Genomic DNA, 23,159 nt, shown 5'->3' with positions numbered 1-23,159 from the left:
GCCTAGCTGTGAAGACGGGGGAAGATATTGCCTCTCACATTCAATTCCTAGAATAGAATCAGGTGATAAATATACAAGGAACAAGTCCAATTATATAATGGGCAGGAAAGGATGCCTGCCCATGTTTAAACGTTACCCGTTATGGACATTTCATGGAAGGTTGACAGTTGGTGGCGTGCCTGAGTGGGATATAGTAAGTGCTTTGCCAAAGGAACATTTCTAGAAGGACCGTTCTCAAAAGAGAATGGCTGGTGCACATATATTCCACCAAGACTTCATAGTATATGGAAGTTGTGGTGGTTCTTAAATAAGGCCTAAGATTCTCTGAGATATGTTTTCTAGTTTTAGAATATCAAAACGTTTTTTTTGCCCTAACCGGTTTGGCTCAGTGGATAGAGCGTCGGCCTGCAGACTGAAGGGTCCCAGGTTCGATTCCGGTCAAGGGCATGTACCTTGGTTGCGGGCACATCCCCAGTAGGAGGTGTGCAGGAGGCAGCTGATCGATGTTTCTCTCTCACGGATGTTTCTAACTCTCTATCCCTCTCCCTTCCTCTCTGTAAAAAAATCAATAAAATATATTTTAAAAAAGCTTTTTTTTTTTTTTTTTTTTTTACTATTTGTTATGTTTAATTGCAAAGCTAAGACTAAAACTAAGGGGCAGGGTTGGAAAAATATTGTGTAAACAGGCACACCTTGTTTTATTATGCTTTGCTTTACTGTGCCTCACAGATATTGTGCTTATTTTCTTTGTTTATCTTTAATGGGTATAACACTGGTTAATAACATTACAGAAGTTTCAGGTGTACAACATTATAATTTGATATCTACATATACTATAGCCTGCTCACCACCCAAAGTCTAGATTCTATCCATTTGACCCCCTTTACCTATTTTGGCCTCTCTCCACTCTTCTTCCTGTCTGGTAACCTCCAATCTGTTGTCTGTATCTATGAGTTTGTTTTCATTTTATTTTCTTTTTTGTTTTATGTTCCGCACATGAATAAAATCACACAGTTTCAAAACATCCTTGATGCAAATGTGGAGACCGTGTAAATAAGTTGAACAATATTATTGGAACTCAGCAATAAAGAAACCTCGAAATAAAGATGGTTTCCCCTCAGCAAAAATCAGAGTTAGAGGAAGCATCTAAGCCCCTTGGTCCCAATCGGGTATATATCTCAGTCTATGCTAGCACCCTGTCAATGACCTCCAAAACCAACCCAGTGCATTTGAAATTTGAGGTCAAACAAGCACTTGTGATTTAATTGTAACAGAATAGGGAAGTGCGAGAAAAGATGGGGGTGAGGAGTTTTAGATGAGTATAGTGCCCACGGCACCGAACAATCTTCAGGAGTTTGGACAACTAGTCATCCACATGGAAGGAATTTAAAGCAGCGGAGAGAGACTAGGTTCCAAGCGTTGTTGATTTTATCGTCTAAATATAGCTCAACCTGTCCTCTCTCCTTCCCCACTGCCACCCCTCAGGTCCAAGCCCCTCCTCTTACTTGGACCCCTGGAATTGCTTGTCTCCCTGCTTCTCTGCTGGCTCCCTTCCAACATGTAGCCAGTACAAGCTGATCAAAATTCTAATCTGGTTGTGCCACTCCTTGCTTAAAGCCTTTTAATAACTGTTCTCAGGGTGAACAAGATCAAATCCTTACCTGACCCACAAGTAAGGTTGCCAAAGAAAATACAGAATGCCCAGTCCAATTTGAATTTCAGATAACATAATTCTTTAGTACAAGTATATCCCATGCAATTAATTATTCATTGCTTATCTGGAATTAAATTCAACCTGGCATCCTGTATTTTTATTTGCTAAATCTGGCAGCCCTACCCACAAGGGCTTTGTAAAATGTTGGCCTTTCTAGTTAAACTTTTGTGGGTATATTTTAGATCTGTCTCAAAAACCATTCATCAGGTTGGGGAAGGTGTCTTATGTTAAAAAGTTTTTTTTCATTTAGATATAAATTAGACCAAGCATATCAGAAAAAAGAGAAGTTTTTGACATTTTTATATTCTGACAATGACAGGATATGTTGCTCAAAAGAATCTAATATAGCCTGGCCAGTGTGGCTCATTGGTTGAACGTCAACCTATGAACCAGAGGAGATCACGGTTCGATTCCAGGTCAGGGTACATGCCTGGCTGCAATCCCCAGTAGGGGTTGTGCAGGAGGCAGCTGATCAGTGACTCTCATCATTGATATTTCTATCTCTCCCTCCCCCTCCCCTCCCCCTCTCCCTTCCTCTCTGAAATCAATAAAAATAAATTTAAAAAAAAGAACCTAATATAACACACTATTGATCCACCAGATATTCTGAGTTAACTTTTTTTTTTTTTTTAACCATCCAAGCTTTATAGGAGAAAAACATAATTATTTGACAACTTGCATGTAGGAAAATGAAGTAAGTTTTGCAGGTCTGACTTCATTTGTCCAGCTCTTTTCTTGAAACATTGTTCTTTTTCCTTGGGATGTTATTAATATTTGCTGGAATCCTAGGAAGGGTCCAAAAATTTGCGTTTCTTATATTTGTTTCCTTTGGCAAATTTGTTTCTAGAAAGAACATTTTAACCTACTTCCCAACTGTTTTTAGTGACCTCCTGTGGTCAAAGAAGAGACTCACTCAAAATAGACTCAAAATAAAAGGAGCATCATGTCTAGGGAATGGCCACCCTGCCTCCTGGAGCTTTGGTTTCCGAGTGTCTGTAACCTCTTTCTCAGCCTCAGCTTTCATCACTGAGTGGCAAACCTATTTTTTACATGATTGTCACTGAGATAGAATATATGCCACCTGTTTGTTTGTTTAAAGAATCATTTACTGACTTTTAGAGAGGAAGGGAGAGAAACATTGATGTGACAGTGCAACACCAACCGCCTCCCTCCCTCCAGGGAGCCTGCAACCCAGGCAAGGCCCTTAACTGGGAATGGAACCAGCAACCTCCAGGTGCAGGGGATGAAGCCCAATCAACGGAGCCACACCGGCCAGGGCCACATGCTACCTGTTATTGCTGGTGTGGTTACACTTAAAGAAATGAAGGCTCAGAAAGGATGAAGTGATTTGCCCAACAGTACACAGCATTATGGTTTTCTCACGTAACACAGGAGAGCAACTGTGTTTATTGGGCTTATTGGATATACCCTCTTCCATAAAATAAGCCTTTAAAATATCTGATGCATGGTGTAACATGAATGTTGAAAACATTATGCAAAGTGATATAGGCCAGACACAAAAAGACAAATGTTGTATGATTCCAGAATAGGAATATAGTGTCCAGAATAGGCAAATTCGTAGAGACAGAAAGCAGAATAGAGGCTATCAGGGTCTCAGGGGAGGAAGGATACAGTCACTGTTTAATGGGTACAGTTTCTGTTTGGAAGGATGAAAAAGTTCTGGAAATGGGTAGTGGTGATGGTTGGATAACATTGTGTATATTCAATGCTACTGAATTGTACACTTAAAGCTTATTCAGATTTCACCACTTTTACATGCCCTGTGGTTGTGATGTTGTTGTATGATATTTGTACAAGCTGTTATCACTCGGGGAGGCTGGGTGAAGGGTGACAGAACATCCATGTACATGTCTTTGTAACTTTCTGTGAATCCGTAATTATGTCAAAATAAAAAGTTAACATGGACACATAATACCAAAAACAAATAAGTAGGCTGCAGATTCCAAACTAACTTGCGGGCAAATTTAATACCATGTCCTGGTTTGCTAGGGCCACTCATTTTCCGTGAGGAGAATTCTCTATTCCTCCGGAGTGGCTCTCACATGGCTCATGGTCAAAGAAAGGATGACGCACAGGCTGCTAACCTTCTTTTTTTGGACAGCATATGCAATCTATCATCACATTCTTTCCAAGAAGGGAAATGAAAGACGTAGGAAAGACTCAGCTCTGTCCTTACCAAGATCCTGTTACAATCAGGAGTCACTGATTCTAAAATAACAGTGAGCTCAAGTTTTTACCTTGATTCTCTCTTGGTTAAACCAAAATGAAACAAAATAAAACTTGTCAGTTATAGGTGGTTTACAGGAAATCCTCAAGAAAAGATGCATCATTCAATGTTTGTTATCACTGAGAGTATGAAAACAAAATGACTTCAAATTGATGTTTGTTTATTCAGTTAAATGCAATTCCTTATGCTTTCGTTTCTGTAATTAGCCAATGAACAGTTCTGCAGCTTAGCAAACTAGAGAAGGCACTGAACGTCTAAATAAATCAGAGAAGTCCAGTTTCTAGCTAGAGACCTCAATGCTGGGACCAGAGCAAGAGTATTAAGGCAAAGTACAAGGCTGTTTCTAGTATTCCCAGGAGTAGAAGTAGTAGTTAAATGTTTGGACTTGAATGGCATATTCTACTAGATTGCATGCTATGGAAAAGGAAGAATTTACGGGAGTATGGCATATTAGAGGGCTAATAATTAAGCAGAGAAAGTCAACCTAATAAACTTGAAAGCAGGTTTTGCCTGGGTCAACCACATGAAACACACACACACACACAATTATACAAATATACACGAGAGAATCTGGTGTTCCACTTGGGTGGTGTACCTACAGATTCCTTCAGGATGATTTTTCTTGGTTACCACTCAGACTGTGGTCTCATCTTTGATAAGGGGAACCAAGCCCGTAGATGGGTGGATGAGTCTATGTGTGTGTCCCACTGGGTTACAGACTCTCCTTGGGTATTTTCTGGCTGGATAGTTAGAGCTGGCACCCAGGCTTTCCCTGAAGGCACCATATGGCTTATTAGCAGGCCAGGCTTCCTTGCACACAAATGCCTAGACCTGGGTCTAAGTACCGGCCATTGGCTTGTTCCTTCTTCCTTGATCATTTCTTTCCCATCAACCCACAAACTCACAATTACCAACAATCCCTGGAGACCAGTGGAGAGAGGAAGCCACACTTGGAAAGAAGATTGCTTTGTACTTTATTTACAACAGAAGGTAAGAAAAAGTAAGTTATTAACAATAATAAATAACTGGGGGGAAACACAAAACAGCCATAAAATGACACAGAAGGATGGCATATGTGAGGGTCACCTTTTGTTGGCTTTGCTTGTAGACTGTAACACTGTGCACTCCAAACTTTGGTCCTTCAGCAGTGGCAGTGGTATATCGACCCATTTAACAAATCAAGATCCCAGTTTGAAATGTAAACACTAAAAAATGACACTTGAAGCGACACAGAAGCAGCGTAGGCATAACATCAACTCAAAGAACCTCTTCTTGGTGATACATAGGAACTGAAGGGGGACTTGCAATTCCATAGACATGCTTTCCCTTTTAGGCCACAACATCCTAAAGCATTTAACTTAACAACAAAATTACCATGAATCACATCTGAAAAGTTCTCCACATATTCACATCCTCTTATTGCACTAACTCCTAAAAGCTTAAACACTTACATTCCAAATGCAAACAGATCGTTCCGAAGATAGAGCACACAAGAACCCGGTGTTGCCTCCGCGTGCCAAGGCTGTGCGATTGCGTGACATTTCAGTCTCAGCAAGAACGAGTTGCTTGACCAGTTACAGCCACACAACAGATTTTCTTTTTTTTTTAAATTTCAAGAATTAGGGCTCAGATGGCAGATTGTCACCTGGCCTACTGAGTCAGATGATCAGAAAGGGACTAAAACTATTTACACAATTCCTGTCTATTGGATTATCTGATTACACATTATATCTGAATTATACTCTGGCCCTTCTGAAAAGTAAAATTCCTACTGACCTAAACTAGACAGTGACCTTGCTGTCTCTGAGCCCAGAAGAGCTACCAAGAAAAGTAGAATTTAAAAATGTACATAAATACATTAGCCTTGAAATTTTCACAGGAAAATGATTTCTGGAGAAGTGTCAGGACCTATTCTTTAGGCCAGTATTACAGTGCCTTGAAAGAAAACGCTGTAATTACTTTTGGGGTCTTGGGTTTTTGTGCCTGCATTGTACAACCACGACTGCGCTTAGAGATTTATTCTCACAACCCAAAACATGGCTAATATAAACCTCCAAATACATTAAAACTATTCCTCTCACACAGATGCAAAACCGTAACAGAAGGGTTTATAAATTAGTTCACTAGCAAACGCATATTGTGCCTGTTATAACGATGGTGAGTGAAAAATGTCATGGCCTCCTTTGCTTTGCTTTGTTATAGCCCAAAAGTAGAAAGATGAAATGGTCTTCAGAGCTAACTTCTGACAAAATTCACACAGGAAAAACACCAAGACCCTCTGATCCTGGGAAAGCAGTCAAAGCTACAAATGCTGTACCACACACAGCCCATGAGAAGCACAGGGGCGTCTGGTATTTGAAATGCACCTGAAGTAATGAAATGTACAGCCATTGTCATGGTTTTCACCAACATCGGAGATGAAGACGGTGTGCTGTGCATGTGCTATTCTGTGGATTACTTTAATTTGGCTATCAGAGACTTCAAACTGGTGGTGTTTGATTCACTATACTATATTTCTATATATGTACATACAGGTATAATACAATTTTGGTGAACAAAGTTGAAGGTTTCCACACCGCAGACAGAGGCACTAAGTTAAAGATTCTATTCCCCCACCCCCAAACATGCTTAAAGAATTCAAGTTTCTGCTTTTTTCCTTCTTCTAAGTTTCCATCATGCAGCCATTACATTTCCATCCTTATAGGAATTATTAAGGTTCTATATACACATTCATTGCAGGCTTGTATCCCACAATAAACAAAGGCATGTATGGAGAATGTAAAATGACACTTGGAAATCAAGGCAGATAAAATGGTGAAGTCAGGTATGCTCATGATGATGGGATTAAATATTCAAAGCAGCTGAAGGAATATACTTACCCCCCCTCCACTTTTCTTAAATGCACATAAACCACATGTAGACAGAAAACTGAATGTATTTTAAGTGCACACACTTTTGATGGCTAAAACTCACACTGTCTTTAGCAGTTTGTAATTGATGTCCATGGTATTATACTGGCTATGAGAAAGAAAACTCACAGAAGGAAATGAGAAATTAGCTTTCTAAAGCGGATAGGATTGTTGACCTTGCTAGCGGAAGCTACTTTACAAACAGCAATGGTATGAATGGAAAAACTAGGCGTCAGATGTGTTAACAACCTGCACAAAATAGATCGGTTCCATTAGAAACTGACCCCATCCCCACTTGTTACAAAGCTGATTTCAGCTCGTAAATAAATGGTAAGCAAACACACACATGATTGTTGCCTTGTGAAAATAGAATTTTGCTTTCTGAAGCCAAACATAATCCTTAAGTATTACTGTGTGGAGAGAGAGCCTTTGAGAAGTCCAAGGGGTTCAGTAAAAGATTAAGTTTTCCCACAAGCAAAAAATCATGCTACCATACCATGCAAAGATGTCTTACTACAATGCTATATCGCTCTTAGGGAAGAGATGCATGTTGACCTAAGCTATTTGTAACTGGTTTCCCTTGAGTTCTGGATTAAAAATTTTTTTTTCGAGCTAAATATCAACCTGTAGATTAAGATATGATCTTGACAGTCTGACGTATGACTTACGCTTACTTGGTGCTGGGCTCAGGGGCCAGCGTCTGCACCTGGGAGTTTGTCAACTTGAAAGACACAATGCAGAGTGTTGAGCACTTAGAGAGAGAAGGAGGCAGGGGCCATTGGCTGAGGCCAGGAGAGAGAAGAAGGCTATGCTCCTTGGTCTGTGTGTTTCCTTTGGAATCTGTGTGGGAAGGTCCCTTTCCTGAGGTTGGAGGTTACGGTGAGGAAGGCTAGCGTGGGGCTTGGAGTTGCCCAATTACTTTGCTCTCTTCCTCTCTTCCTTGTTGGAGGACAAAAGTGAATATAGGTACTGCTTGCCCTTCCTTCTGCGTTTAAAGGCAGTGAGGTGCGAAGGTGGCAGGTTTTTCCTTTTAACATCAAAGGAGAGTTCTCTTTCTGCCACTTTGGTGAATGAGCTTGCCTCCCGTCAACCTTGAATCTAATCTTGCATTAGCAATACTTTCAGAAAAGAAAGCTAGACAGAAGGACATGAATCTCTCCTCCTTTTTGCTTTACAAACAGGAGTCAACAATTCTGCTCATTCTCTCCTCCCACTTGACAGTATTTACTCAACTTCTGGGACATCCCACTATTTGGATTTCAAGTAAGGAGCAAGAGAATGACAGTCTTTTCTAAGATCCTGTGATGGGCCATCGGGTCCAGGAAGTCTGGATGTTATTAAAAGTAAAACCAGGAGGGAGATAAAAAACAATTCTCCTTTTTAGGGTTTCCCGAACCAGATATTCCAACAGAGTTAAAGTCCAGTTAGCTTACTCTACCCTTTAACTTTTTGAGTGGGCAAGTAGTCAGTAAACTCTACTTAATTATTTGCAAATTCTGAGAATCTTCATGGATGATAGAAGCTGACAAGTTAAGGTTTGTTGGTACCTGTAGAGAGAAAAAGATGTTTGTCTCACCTGGGCCTCTTGGCTCCTAACTCAACCTTTCCAAAATCTGTCAAGTTAAGGTCACATTCACCCATGTAATTCTTAAGATTTCTGAGGGCACATAGGGGAAAAGTTATTAAAAGACAGAAGCAAGTGGAATCTTTATTAAATTCTGTGAAAGGTATAAATAAGTTATCATTAATTGCACATGGAGCCTCTGTGGGTTGATAATTAAAATTTTCAAAAAATTTAAAGTGTTAATTAGGCCCCAAATCCTGAGTCAGACTAACCAAAATAGGAATTTTAGTAACTACTGGTATTCAAGTATTGGTGATGAGCAGTTCAAAATTTAACAATTAGGTATGTTACGCCTGAGAGTATTTTTGAGAATTTCAGGTTTGATCAGAGGAAACTGACTTCACTATTTTATCACACCTTGTACCACAGTGGTGCAAAGTTTTCATTTATTTACCCTTGAAGTCCATACCAATCACATCAAATGCCCAATAACAAGGCTTCCTCCCAGGCTTCCAGCTGTGGCTACAGAAGATGCCTTCTGTCCTTTGCATGTCTGACATGTTGCATCTAATATGATGCTGTGTGGCATATTTAGGGACTCATATTATATGTGAAATTACTTAACCACATGCACACTCAGATAGAAGGAACATGTTTTGAGTGACAAAGCAGTCTTTTTCTATATTAGAAGATTCTTAAAAAACAAAACAAAACAAAAAAAAAACAACCCTGAAAATGAAACTATAAAACCCCATGAAATATTCACACAAAGTTATTCTGACTTGGGCCGGCATGGCCTGTCTGAAGAGGGTACGCCAGGTAAATTCAGGGTGGTTTTTTTCTCGGGGTCTGGAAGCGTGAGAGTTTCTGGGGCAGACTTTTTCCGGGGCCGATCTTTGGGCACGGACAGAAACTCAGGTGCATCTGAGGACAGAGGTGTGGACGGCGCACTGGAAGGGGCACTGCGGACTGAAGAAGGCAGCAGGGGAATGCTCGAGATAGAAATCACAGGTGGAAAAACGCCAATTTTCTGGTTGGTGGCTTCCTGAGTGGCTCGTTCAAATTCTCGGACTTCATCCATTGTCATGTCTTCAAAGAAAAGAAAAAGATAGAAAAACGAGCAGTTATTTAGAAGACATGCAAATGGATTCATCTCTATGCCCGTTTTTAAAGGACCTATGGGACCCTATGAAAAAGGGGCCTCTTTGGATTATAAACCCAAATTATTACTAAAATGTTAAACCCTAAATTTTTCCTTTTTACGGAGGCAAACCTCTAAAATAATATTCCTTTATGAATACCCATCTCCAAGACTTCACAAGCACTCTTCAGTGAGTGTTTTATGTATTCTGAATTAGAAAACATCAGGAGTGCCCAGCTGGTGTGGCTCAGTGGTTGAGCATTGATCTATGAAACAGGAGGTCACGGTTTGATTCCTGGTCAGTGCACGAGCCTGGTTGTGGGCTCCGTCCCCCGTAGGGGGCATGCAGGAGGCAGCTGATCAATGATTCTCTCTCATCATTGATGTTTCTATTCTCTCTCCCTCTCCCTCCCTGAAATCAATACATATATATATATATATATATATATATATATATATATATATATATATCAGAACATTAGGAGTACAGAATCAGACCAGAGCAGTGAGTGTGGGTGTGTGTGTGTGTTGTGGGTATGACTATTATCAGACCTGGCCATCTTTTCTATAAAGAGAAGGTAACTAAAACCATTAATGGCCCCAAAATGATGCATACAGTGCGTGGCAAAGGTAGGTTTACAGTTGTGAGTATATGAAACAGAGTTTATTCTTATATTATTATTTATTCATTTTTGTATTGTTTTCTGTATGAACAACTATAAACCTACATTTGCCCCATCCTGATATATGTGTCACATAATAACATATGAGCAAATCAGAAATATTTTTTAAAAAACAAAATCCTTAAGCAGATTTCCTGGAAACAATTACTAAATTTTCTGAAAGGGACTGTTTTGTTTACAAAGGAAATAAAAAATTATGGTTGTGTTGATATAATATAAAACTCAGAAGAGTACAAGAAAAATCATACCCATGAACCTACCACTTAAACACCATTAAGACTATTAAGCTAAGAAAAGAGATTATGTCTTTTTAAAAAGAGGTACTGCAAAATAAAATTGAGGATCTCAGGAAAATGTCACTGAATCGGGGTCTGTTTCTGCTCTAATAAATGGGAACCATCTCAGAGAAATCAGGCTTTCTGAAAAAGCAGCTGAACACAGTGTCCTACTCCATGCATCCAGCAGAGAGCAGAAATCACCCAGAAGAGACAGAATTTTATCTTACAGTCCCTTCCGGAGTCTCTTAGAAGTTCCCTTCCTTGAAGGCACTGAAACTGCTCAAATTGAAAAGGAGACAATTTCCTTATTGCCCTGGTCATGGATGTTAATTTTGCATAATTTCAATCTAATTTGTTTCTACTCGGGTTGATGATTTAAGTTTTATTGGGCACTCATGTAGTTTTTATTTGTGGTGGACAGCAACTTCTTGATTTCAACTGTTTTTCATTATGATGGAGAGGAGAGACAATGGAAAAATAATCTCCAATTTGAAGGAATGCCACAGAATACGGGAAATGTCGCCAGCATTCAAAATAACCACTCTGTAACTTCGGAAGAGATACTAGTAGACATCTCTCTTACTGATGTCACGGGAACGCCTGTGAGCTGCAGCAAGAGAACCCACGCATGGGCTTTCGCCTGGGGAGAACCATTCTAGGCGCCACCGTCTCTACGTGGTAAAGGGACCTAACACCAGTACTCGCAGTAAAACGGAAAGGAAACCAAGGAAGAGCCTAAGGTGAAAGCTGTAAGAACTCAGAAGGAGACAAGCATTGTGCTTTGAATCTTTGGGACGTGTAGCGTCTCTCCCAGTCCTCTGGCTTCCTTTGTCTGGTCCTCCTGACAGTGAGCAGCTTTCAGAGAGCGGCTGAGGGGGAATTGGTGTCTAACATTCCTAAAAGAAAAGGTAATTGAAAGTGATGAAAATTCAAGGACAGTTTCCTGAAGGAGCACTTCTAACTTTAGAACAGGGAGAGAGGAAGACAGAGGTCCTGTCGGAACTGATCTGTGCAGAGAGAGGACCACCTGGGCTAACTCTTGTGAGAAGGGTTTTCTGCAAATCCAATCACAGCATGCAAAATGGGGAGGAAGCGTTAGGGCCATTTCAACCTCAAGGGCAGTCACGTGCATCCAACAGCGGCCTTGCAGGGACATTCTAAAGACATGCTTTAAAAACTCAGCTAAAGATTTCCAAAGTGTAGCAGAAGGTCTTCACAATTCCAAAGCATCCGTTTACAATAGCCATTTCTCAGTCTCCTACAACTACAACATCATCAGTTTCTTAAAAATCTAATTAATGTGTTACTCTGGGGCAGTGGTCGGACTCATTCGTCAGCTGCTCTGGGGCATGCGAGCTCAAGCTGCCACCCAGAGATCCCAGCTCTGGCCAAAGGCACATACAAGTAACTCAGAGGTTCCATTTTTCTTTGTCATCTGTAGCTCCTCTTCATTAGCATGAATACAACTATATGTAAAATGCTGGCAGACACCCTATAGTCACCTCTCAATTTCCCACGAGCCTGGGAATAACTTGAGGCTCCCTGGGGCTTATCTGACACCCCAGGATAGATCTGGCGGAGTCCCCACTCACCACACCATCATTGCCACTGCGCTGCCAGATGCATGAAGGGACCACAGCCCCACCTGGACATTAACCTAGTAAAGATGAACCTATTGGGTAAAACAGCTATAAAAGGCCATAGAAAGCATTTCAGAGCAAATGTAAGGAAACCTGAAAGACCAGATGGGTCAGAAGCCTTCCCCTGAATGAAAGACGGTTACCTATGACCCCTGCTTTTACCCCTCTCTTCTCTTCTGGTACAGGCCAGGCCTTTAGTAGTCCCACAAAATGTTTCCTCTCTCCATGGTGTTGGCTTTATGACTGGAACACCCTGCACGTCAAGTGGCTTTAAAGACTCGAAATGTCTGCAAGTGAGCGGCTCTTTACCAACAGCCCCTGGGCGACGACGCTCTCCGTGGAGGCCTGAGAACTGGCGCTGGCAGCATTTCACAGGTCAGTGTACGTTTGTAAAGGGAGGGGCAACACGTTTTAAAATTCTACATACACTTGTTTGGGCCTGGCTCTCTATGTCATCCACAGTGGAGGAATGCTGATTGCAAACTTTTATGTTGGTTTGTTCATGCATGTTTTTCTCGTATTCTCGAACATCGTCCATTGTCATATCTGAAAGAAGGTCAAGACGTTGGCAACTTCCATTATTAAATGCAAACTTTCAATGGGGAGACTTTAGGGAAAGATGGTAGCTTAGCAGAAGCCAAAGAGAGGTTTAAAAAGCGGGGGATTCACTAACTTTATGGAAAGCAAATCATAAAGTTAGCTAAACCAGCCAGAGGGGCAGTGAGAACAAGGAAGGGAACTCAAAATAGTCTTAGAAAGGGAAGAGTGGACATTTTTTAGGGGTGACTCCTGTAAAGTGAGCTAAGTGGGTGGAATAGGAGCGCGTGGGCAGTGCCATAGCCTGAGATCTCCTAAAGCAGAGTTAGAAGATCCCTTTAGGGATGTGCTCAGCTGTGTTTGCCTTCAAACTTACCTTCCATATACCTTCCCAAATAGGTTCTGTAAATCAGTGCATTTGACAAGAGAAAGGGCACTTTCATTGCTATTGTAGGAGACATGACGTAGAAGGCCTGGGACGATGTTCATGGGTATAAGTGAGATTGGGTGCAGTGCTCACACACAGGTGAGCTTTTGCACAGAATGCGTGGTGTCAGAGTGCAGGTCTACACTGAACTCCAAGTCTAGCCTAACAGCTTGAAGGTGGCTGGCACTACTTACATCCACACTCGTCTATAAATATGACGGCACATGACTTTATGATTTTTGGCCTGAGTCTTCAGGCTTTCAGTATTCAGGATAATGATCTGTTAATCTAGCAGTTCTCAGCGGGGGACAATTTTGTGACATTCTTGATTGTCACAACTGGGATGCCACCCTTCCTCCAACAAAGAATTTATCTACCTGGCCCAACTGTCAGTGGTGCTGAGGTTGAGAAACACTGTCCTAACCCAACTGATAAAAAACTTAAACACGGAACCTGTCCAGTTTCAGTATGTGAAGTCCAAAAACCTAACTATCAGTCCCACTTTAAATACCTTTGTTGTTGTACCCCCGACACTCACCTTACACCTTTGGCTATTTTACTACAATTTATCAACAACTGTCCCAGATGGGCATTCTCCTGTTGCTCTCACGGCAGAATTTAGCTTCACGCCTCTTTACAATAAAGGTATGCTGAGCAATCGTTAATCAACCACCCACCCTGATCACTAATTAATTTCGAGGCTTAGAGCTGGTATTCACAGCTGGAATGGTTCCTTAGGTATTTTCTGTAGCATGTGGTTTGCTGTCTTTTTATATCAATCCATGTGTGTCATGTGAGATTCTCTTTGTTTCCAAAAGGCAGACTTGCCAGAAGTTTCTGATTTAATTCAGTATTGTCTGGGGCCAGGGTAGAGGGCGGCTCTAAACCCAGACCTGGGCCATGTTATTTAGTTGGATGGTCCCCTCACACCCAGAAACCGTCAGTCACGAATGCTGTCCATAGCAATGTAAGTATCAAGCTAAGCAGAGTCTGGCCAAGCGAAGAGCATGCTTTTGTTTTAGAAAATCGAGGTAACTGGAAGCAATAAAGAGATGCTGCTTTGTGATTAGAACAAATGCACCTTAGTTAACAATAACAACACATCCTGTCAATACAATCACTTTCATTTCAATGGCTGGTCATCAAAATTTCTTAAACACAAATATGCCTGGAATGAATACTGAGGTCATTCTAAGCTCGAAGTTTAAAACTTAAAGATATTTCTTCTCTCCCCTTCACAAAGGCTTTTTAGTTTCTCTGTTCTAGTGAATTCCAACACAAATCATTCTTTATCTTTAATGTTAAGAGAGGGGCTTAAACTGTGTGACTATGTGCTTTCAAAGGTATATCAATTTAATGGATGTGATGAAGAATTTAATAACAAAGATACTCTCATTACTGCCTTGTTCATAATAGTGAAAAATTGAAAACAACCCAGGGGGCCGATAATGCTATGCAAACACAAATAATGTAGAAGGATATTTAACAGCACAGAGAAATATCCTCGGTACATTGTTAAATAAAAAATAGGAGGTAAAAACTTATATATATTATGTGAAATCTTTTTTTTTTTGCCAGAAAAGCATTATATACATTTTAAAAAGACAAAGTATGTATTTCAAAATGTAAATGGTGACTGTTTCAAGGTGTTAGAATGATAGCTAATGATCATTTTCTTCTTTTTGCTTATTTATATTCTCCACATTTTCTACATCAAATATGCAGTATTTGTGTAAGAAAGAAAAAAAACCCAACATTTAAAAATCTATTATTTGTGGTCATTAGAAGAGGGATACCATCAATCTGGAATTGGTAAGGAGAGACACTTTTCTAGAATGGTGCCCATTCTAGAAACATGACATCCTCCTCCCCCTTTTTAAGATTAAGAGTTAAGAAACAAAATTTCAGAAAGTTTTGTCTAAAAGAAAAACAACAACACACCTCCCAATCAGACCACATAAGGGTGAACATTTCTAGCCCCGGATGGTGTGGCTCAGTTAGCTGAGCGCTGTACTGTGCACAGGTTTCCGGTTCAATTCTCGATCAGGTCACATGCCCAGGTTGCGGGCTCCATCCCCAGGCAGGGGTAGCCAATCGATATTTCATTGTCACATGGATGTTTCTCTCTCTCTCTCCCTTCCTTTCTAAAAATCAATTAAAGATATTTAAAAAAACACAGTGTGAACATTTCTAACAAAGTGATTCTCTAAAACAGTGGTTCTCAACCTTCCTAATGCCACGACCCTTTAATACAGTTCCTCATGTTGTGGTGACCCCCAACCATAAAATTATTTTCGTTGCTACTTCATAACTGTAATTTTTCTACTGTTAATGAATTGTAATGTAAATATCTGTGTTTTCCGATGGTCTTAGGCGACCCTGCTAGCGGTTCTCAACCTGTGGGTCGCCACAACATGAGGAACTGTATTAAAGGGTCGCGGCATTAGAAAGGTTGAGAACCACTGCTCTAAAAGATGATGATAATTTGGTCCCTGCTGCTGCGGTAAGCGAAATATGTTTGCCTGAATCCGGAACTACTCCCACGTACCATACATGCTTATGGAAACGGAGTAAACATTTTCCGTATTCTTAGTAATTTATGGAAAGCCTACTCAAGTGAAAAATGTAAGTTCCTGTTCAGGTTATCTGGTAAAATGTATTATGTCTTGCTTCTGCAAAGTATATTACCTTGCAATCTATATGTGAATCAATTTTCTAGTAAATTCAATTACAGGTGGCCAAGGGCAGATTATCCTTCCAGAGCTGCTTCATCTTCATTACTGATCGATTTTTAATGATCAGTGACGTCTAACCGTTTAGGTTCGGATCTCTTTGTTTCCAGCAAGCAAGCAAACGCTTATGTGTGTCAGGGCAACTCTTAATTAAAAGAAGCCTGTGTCCCTTATTTTGCAAGTAAACTGAAAAATAATCACCCCTTAATTTATAAGTTTAAAAGGTCATAATTTACTTCTCTTAAATAAGGTTTCTTAAATAATAGTCCAATTTAAAGGAATATTGGAAGTAGCACAGTATTTCTTCTAAGAAAGGTACATCCGATATCTGTGACCCTCGGCTGTCAGAGGTTGACGGACAGCAGCGGCACTTGGGAAGTGGTTCTGGGGTGTAAATGCCCCTCACTGCATTTCAGTGGAGCAAGATTTCCTTTCTCAGGCCTCTTGCGAGGCCATTTCTTTCCTTCTCTTTCTCACTCTCCTTCAGGGGAGGGCAGAGCGGGTCCCCGTCTCCTAGCCCCCCCTTGGAGCCTGGGTAAAACCTCCTCCTCTACCATCAGCCCAGCTTCCAGAGAGAAGTGTGGGACCCAGGGGATTTGTTAATTGGTGAATCTTCTTTGATTTAAACCATGAACTGAAGGCTCTCATTAAAGAGCACTATCTACGTCAACTTTATGAATCTAGGTCCACTTCACCCATTTTCTACTTAAAACAAAAAATGGGTTCTAATTATTATTTAATGAATCACTCAAGTAATGCATGAATTATGTTTCATAGAAATAATTCCGGTAGTACTGGATTATGTAGAGAAAAGAGTTTAACTCCTTTTAACCTCCCCCACAAAGACTATTCCTTCTGGAAATACCCACTGTTAAGAGTTTGAGGCACAGATTGCCAGATTTAAAAAAAAAATAAATTTACATGTATGTTACTACACACACCCGCACACTCTCATTTATTTTTACACTTATGGAATGATACTATCTTAAACTATACTATACTATACATATTGCTCTGGCTTGCTTTTTCCAATAATGGGAAATGTACATATTTCCATACCAATACATAAGAACTACCTTATTCTTTTTAACTGTTACACATAATATTCATAGTATGGGTGTATCATAATTTACTTGACCATATTCCTGTTAATGGACATTTACACCGAGTCTAATTTTTAGCTTTTATAAACAACACTAGAGGCCCGGTGCATGAAATTCATGCACTGGGGGTAGGGGGGCATCCCTCAGCCAGGCCTGCACTCTCTCCCAGTCTGGGACCCCTCAGTGGATGTCTGCCTGCCAGCTTAGGCCGATCCCCAGGACCTGCTCGCTCCTTACCACTTGTCTCGCTACTCCTTAGTGGCAGGCTTACCGCTCAGCTGCTCCTTAGTGGCAAGCTCCTTACCACTCAGCTGCTCCTTAGTGCTGCTATGGAGGCAGGAGAGGCTTCTGGCTGAGTGGCACTCCCCCTGTGGGAGTGCACTGACCACCAGGAGGCAGCTCCTGTGTTGAGCATCTGCCCCCTGGTGGTCAGTGCATGTAATAGCAACTGGTCGTTCGCTGTTCGGTCGCTTTGCATATTAGCCTTTTATTATATAGGATGACACCGAATAGCTTTGTACCTATATTCATGAGCACATGTGTAGTATTCCTTAAGAATAAATTTCTAGAAGTGGAATTGCTGGGTCATAGGCTATTTGTACTTACCATTTTCATAAAAACTGTTAATTTGTTCTCCCACCTATCCAAAACTAAATATTGTTACTCTCTTAAATTTCTGCTATCAGATGGGCAAATGTCATGTCTTCCTGTTGTTTTCATTACATTTTTTTTTTTTAATCAGTAGTGAGGTTATTGGCCATTTGCCTTTCTCTTTCTACTGTTTACCTGCTCGTGTACTTTACCTTTTTTCTATTGAGTTGTTGGATTTTTGACTTATAGGACCACTTTATATTAGTATATTAATTAATCCTCTGTTAGCTACATATATTGCAAGTTATATTCTCCTAGTCTTTCAACTGTGTTTATGGTGGCAATTTTCTTTTAGTCTTTTTAGTTTTAGAGAAGGCAGGCTGGCCCTAGCTGGTTCAGCTCAGTAGACAGAGCATCGGCCTGTGAACTGAAGATCAAGGGCACATGCTCGGGTTGCTGGCTCGATCCCCAGTAGGGGGTGTGCAGGAAGCAGGTGATCAATGATTTGCTCTCATCATTGATGTTTCTCTCTCCCTCCCTCTCCCTCCCTCTCTGAAATAAAACAAACAAACAAACAAATGAAGGTAGGCAGATTTTATAGGAAGTAGAGGCAAGATCATATATCTGGAAAGCCTTTAGGATAGAAGTCAGTTGAACATACAGAGAAATTACAAATACCAAGGAACAAAACGTCTGCAAGCCTGAATTTTCCTACCTTGCACTGCATAATTGCAGCAACTAAAATTTTTTAAAAATATATATTTTTATTGATTTCAGAGAGGAAGGGGAGAGAGAGAAAGAGAGATAGCAACATCAATGATGAGAATCATTGATGGGCTGCACCGAGCCCACAACCTGGGCATGTGCCCTTGATCAGAATTGAACCTGGGACCCTTCAGTCCCCAGGCCGACACTCTATCCACTGAGCCAAACCAGTTAGGGCACAGCAACTAAAATTTTTTAAAAAGGCTCTACCAACTCTAATTCAATAACCTGTCCAATGGTGCATTAGGTTATATTTCCTTCTATAAATATTTTCTCTCCACTTCCAGGCTCCTTAGCCGAAATAGAATTCATTTTTTCTTGCTCGAAGTCAAAATGGAAATCTTGAACAAGTGGCTGGGTTGGGTGTGGGGCTGGGCATGGGGGAGGCTCCAGCAATCCTTTGGCTCCACCACAATGAAGGCTATCCTTTGGGAAGTGCCTTATTTAAACCTTTAAAAATCATTATAAGGTCAACAATGTTTATTACAAATAGCTTAGGGTGGCTACCCCTTTTATGCAGTGAAAGTAGTCAATCCTTAAAGCTTGGTGCATACCCTTTCCATGTACTAATTCAGACCACTAAGATCCTGGGTTGTAATCTACAGCTGTCATTTTTTCCTATACAGTAGTTCTTAATTTGAGGAAGTGGAGGGCGGGGCCACAGATCCCTTTGAAAAGCTAATGGAAAGTTATGGGTTCTCTCCCCAGAGAAATGAACATAAGCACACACATGAAATACTGCCTAAGAGCCAGGGCACTCAAGGTCATGTGAGGCCATTGGAAAATGCTGGCCTGGTGAACTCAACCAGCTCATGCTAATCTCTAAGCATGCCTTTCTCCCCTTTGAGCTTGCTTCGCTCAGTGTTAGGCCTGCTCTAGGGACTCCAGGATGATTCCTAAGTCATTGTCATGAGGTGGTTTCATCTGTACCAGTCAGAACTACCCCTCCACCCCTATGTTTCTTTGGAACGGTGAGGATTTACAAGATGTTCATGAGGTTCCACTCAATCACAGCCTCCCGCTGGCAATCCTGTGTTCCTTTCTCAAAATACGGTCAGTCTATGAAGCGAAACCACGCTCTTATGAAGCTGGGCTGCCTATTTTTATCCACCCCATTTTCTGAAATGCCTTGTTGCTACTTCTCTGATTAGTGTTCTAGTCACACAGGAGACACCCAAGGCTCATGGATAAAGACCAATCAAGCCTTTGAAAGACAAACTCAACTGCTTCAATAGTGAAAATGGTTACACTTTACTATGAACATGAGCAGAATAACATCTGTTTAGGAAATTAGTTATGCGACAGCAAAATGCTGAGACTCGGAAAAGATACAAAATTAAAATCCTTGAGCAAGAAAAGATCACCATCAGCTACAATGTCCTTTTTTTTTTTGACTCTTAATTAGGCACTGGAGATGGTGAGTCTAGGGAGAAAGACATACAGGGCTGCCATTGCATAACGGCGTACAGTTTGTGTGCAATAGAAACACTCAGCCCAGGGGGTGAATGGGGCTAAAATTTAGCCCCAAGACGATAGCACCTGCTGAATCTGCCTAAAGGGGGTGCCCTTTTCTAATTTTCACAAGGCACCAGAATTTGGCAGTTGGTCCTGAAGACTGCTACCATTCTCTAGTTTAATCTGTTTGTACTGAATCAAACTGCTCTTCCTTGCGATCTAATCTGGTTTGCAGTTCATGCTATATGCCAGGTGTTCATAAGCTTTATCAAGCATCAGACTCATCTGGAGGGCTTATTAACACAGATTGCTGGCCTATACCCCAGTGTACCTGATTCTGTAGGTTCAGGGCAGGGCCTGAGAATCTGAATTTCCAACAAGTAATCAGGGGATGCTGATGTTATTGGTCCAGGGACTTCACTTTGAGAACCAGGCTATGAGCTACAGGCAAGAGTTGTTTTTGTTTGTTTGTTTTTACTTTAGACCTTGTCCACGTTTACTAATGACAGCCTCCCTGGCTCTGTACAGAGCAAAGAAAAATAAACAACTTCAGGTACCCAAAACTGAAGGGCTATCCTGGTAGACATTTGGCTTTGGTACCAGGGACACACCCAGTTACCTGAAAGGCCCACAGTCCCCAGCATTACTGTGAATAAAAGGCTCAAAAGACACTCTGTGGGCAGGGCCATTTCCACCCATTTAACTTGAGGGTCTGCGTCTGTGTAATGAAGGAGCCACTGTTTTGCTGGCAAGCAGCTCAGACGGGGGACGATGCCAGCAGTCACTTCCACGAAATGGATGGAGTGGTTCTCAGACCCCCTGCTGGGTGAAAAGGCTTCCTGTTTGGTTAGGGCTAGGATTGTGTATACAAGGGGTAGAAACCTTTCTGGGGAGTACACGGCACCCTGATGGTCTACATTCACGAACCCATAAGCTGCTTTTCTGCACTCAGATACAGAAAAGGCTTTTTGTCAACAGGCCCCTGGAGTTTTGTCTCCACTGAGCCCATCTGAAGTAAACAGGTAGGTGTTCTCTGTGAGGTCTCTAGGACTGGAGACCTCCAGGTTCCTTCGATGTATTATTCTACCTTTGGGCCCCTGTAATAGACTGAGATTTTTCTGTTTTGGGATTAAAAGTATTTTAGTCTTCCTTACGCCAGTCAATCCCCATCCTCTACCGTCTAGCAGGTCTCTTACTGGAGGCCCACCCACAATTTTTCCTCTTTCTATATTCATCTCTACTCAAGCCCTTCCCTGATTGACAGGCTGGCAGTGTTTTGTCTTCTGAACCAGGACCCAGCTGCTCTATTTGATGCTGAGCTTTCTTAAAAGTCTAAGCTGGCATCCTGGCACTAGAGAGACATCTACTGACGTGCCCAGCGTCTCCTTGGTCTTCAAAGTGGCAGATATTTGGTCCTTCGGGTCCCCTTCACTTGCCAACCTCCTTATCAGTTTGAGCCTGTTATTCTTTGAATATCCTTTTGATATCCCTCGTGTAGGCAGTAAGGAAACCATAAGCCTGGAGGAATCCAAGTTGGGACTTAGCAGTTCTTTAACTTTTTGGGGTCTGTGCTTCCTCTAAGAATCTGAGAAAAGCTCCCCAGAAAAATACAACAGGAAAGATTGGTTTGAAGATCAGGGGAAGTAATCACAGGAGACTGTCCCTCCTGCTTCACAAAAGACAACCACAGACAGGCCTCAGGGAGACACACGACCATGAGCTGAGCCAGCCCACGGACCACGGGTGGCAGCATCCTGGGGGCTGTGTTAAGAGAGTGGTGATCTTGCCCTAGCCGGTTTGGCTCAGTGGGTGGAGCGTCCGCCTGTGGACTGACGGGTCCCTGATTCGATTCCGATCAAGGGCACGCACATGCCTGGGTTACAGGCTGCTAATCAATGATTCTCTCTCATCATTGATGTTTCTATTCTCTCTCCCTCTCCCTTCCTCTCTGAAATCAATAATATATATATAAAGAGAGTGGTGATCTTCCAAACGAATCTCTTCTAGGAAGATGCATTTGTTCTTCAGAAGATGCAGAACTGGGAACAATTGCAAAAAATAAAAGCAAATATAAAAAGCCCTTGGCTTACAAAAGCATGTTTCTAAAAAATGTGGCTCACAAACAGCAAACATTACTGACGATCCCGGCCTTTGTCCATTCAGTCCACCCTCCCCTTTCACTTTAAGTTTGATACCTTCTGTTCTGAAGAGGAAGGGAACTGGTGGAACAGTGACAGAAAAGCACCAGAATGCAACCGAGCTTACACTCAGAACAGATCCAGGGTGACTTAGGATAAGGCCAAGGAGAAGGGCACCTCATTAGATAATCAGATCTAACCCAAGCCACCAATTGGGTGTGTTTGTTTCTATTTAAAGTCAAGGACACTGCCCTAACCGGTTTGGCTCAGTGGATAGAGCGTCAGCCTGTGGACTCAAGGGTCCCAGGTTCGATTCCGGTCAAGGGCATGTACCTTGGTTGTGGGCACATACCCAGTAGGGAGTGTGCAGGAGGCAGCTGATCAATGTTTCTCTCTCATCAATGTTTCTAACTCTCTATCCCTCTCCCTTCCTCTCTGTAAAAAAAAATCAATAAAATATATATTAAAAAAAAAAAAAAGTCAAGGACACTGCAGTCTGATGACTGATCCTGGGACTGGAGAGGTGCAGAGGATCTGGGGAGGGTGCTCCATTCATCATTTATAAACCAGCAGAACTTGCTAAACTCTTCCCAAATCATGTAAAAAAAAAAAGGAAAAAGGCCAAAACAATAGCCTTAAGATTAAGGGGATATCTAGGTCTCTGCCCTTGAACTCTGGCCGAATCCTTGTTTTGTGTGAGGGAGTGTTTCAAGTGATCTGTGAATCAAAGGACGAGTTTCAGTTGGTATGACACTTGAGACAGCTTTGATCTTGAAGTCTGTATAAATTAGGATGAGACTGAAACCCATCCCACAGAGAATTATGGAGTCCTTTATGCAAGTCAAGTAAGCAAGCATCAAACATACTGACTGAGGTCCCACTTCCTCAACAGCTAAATACTGTAGTTATTTTAGATCAAGCTTCTATCATGACATTTTTCCTCATTATGTTTCGTGAACAGTGCTATTTCCAATACAGGAAGCAGTAGCCCTGCCTTTGTTGATGTCTTTCTAGGTAGCGTTTAAAGCCAGAGGGGCTGAAATCCCAAGTCAATGTGTTATGAAATTGTCCTACAAGTTATTTCGGGAAAGTTGACTTACCATACCATTCATCAACCCATGCAAAAGCCTGTCTATGTCCAATCAGCAGAATATCTCGGACCACCTAAAAAAAGTAAAAGAAGAAGGTTGAAATAATACCATGTTTGATTAAAACTACCTGGGAAATAGATCAT

General features: G+C 41.4%; 1 protein-coding gene across 3 annotated transcripts in view; it reads right to left on the bottom strand.

The window, feature by feature from the left end:
• Nucleotides 1-4,919: 4,919 nt before the first annotated feature.
• PITPNC1 (phosphatidylinositol transfer protein cytoplasmic 1) overlaps nt 4,920-23,159 on the bottom strand; it is a 219,987-nt gene continuing 201,747 nt past the window's right edge. Inside the window, exons 7-8 of one of the 3 annotated variants that reach the window (XM_080681341.1) lie at nt 23,026-23,089; nt 4,920-9,524 (exon numbers count right to left, since the gene is read on the bottom strand). In XM_080681341.1, the coding sequence (XP_080537467.1) occupies nt 9,208-9,524; nt 23,026-23,089 (381 nt within the window). In that variant the 3' untranslated portion in view covers nt 4,920-9,207. Of the gene's footprint in view, nt 9,525-12,441; nt 12,724-23,025; nt 23,090-23,159 lie in introns of those variants that run through there. The other 2 variants (XM_080681342.1, XM_080681343.1) reach the window with 2 other exon arrangements.

The sequence above is a fragment of the Plecotus auritus genome, assembly GCF_963455305.1.
Source record: "Plecotus auritus genome assembly, chromosome: 7".
Taxonomy (NCBI): domain Eukaryota; kingdom Metazoa; phylum Chordata; class Mammalia; order Chiroptera; family Vespertilionidae; genus Plecotus; species Plecotus auritus.
The sequence above is the reverse complement of the archived record's forward strand: the minus strand, read 5'-3'. Positions and strand labels throughout refer to the sequence as shown.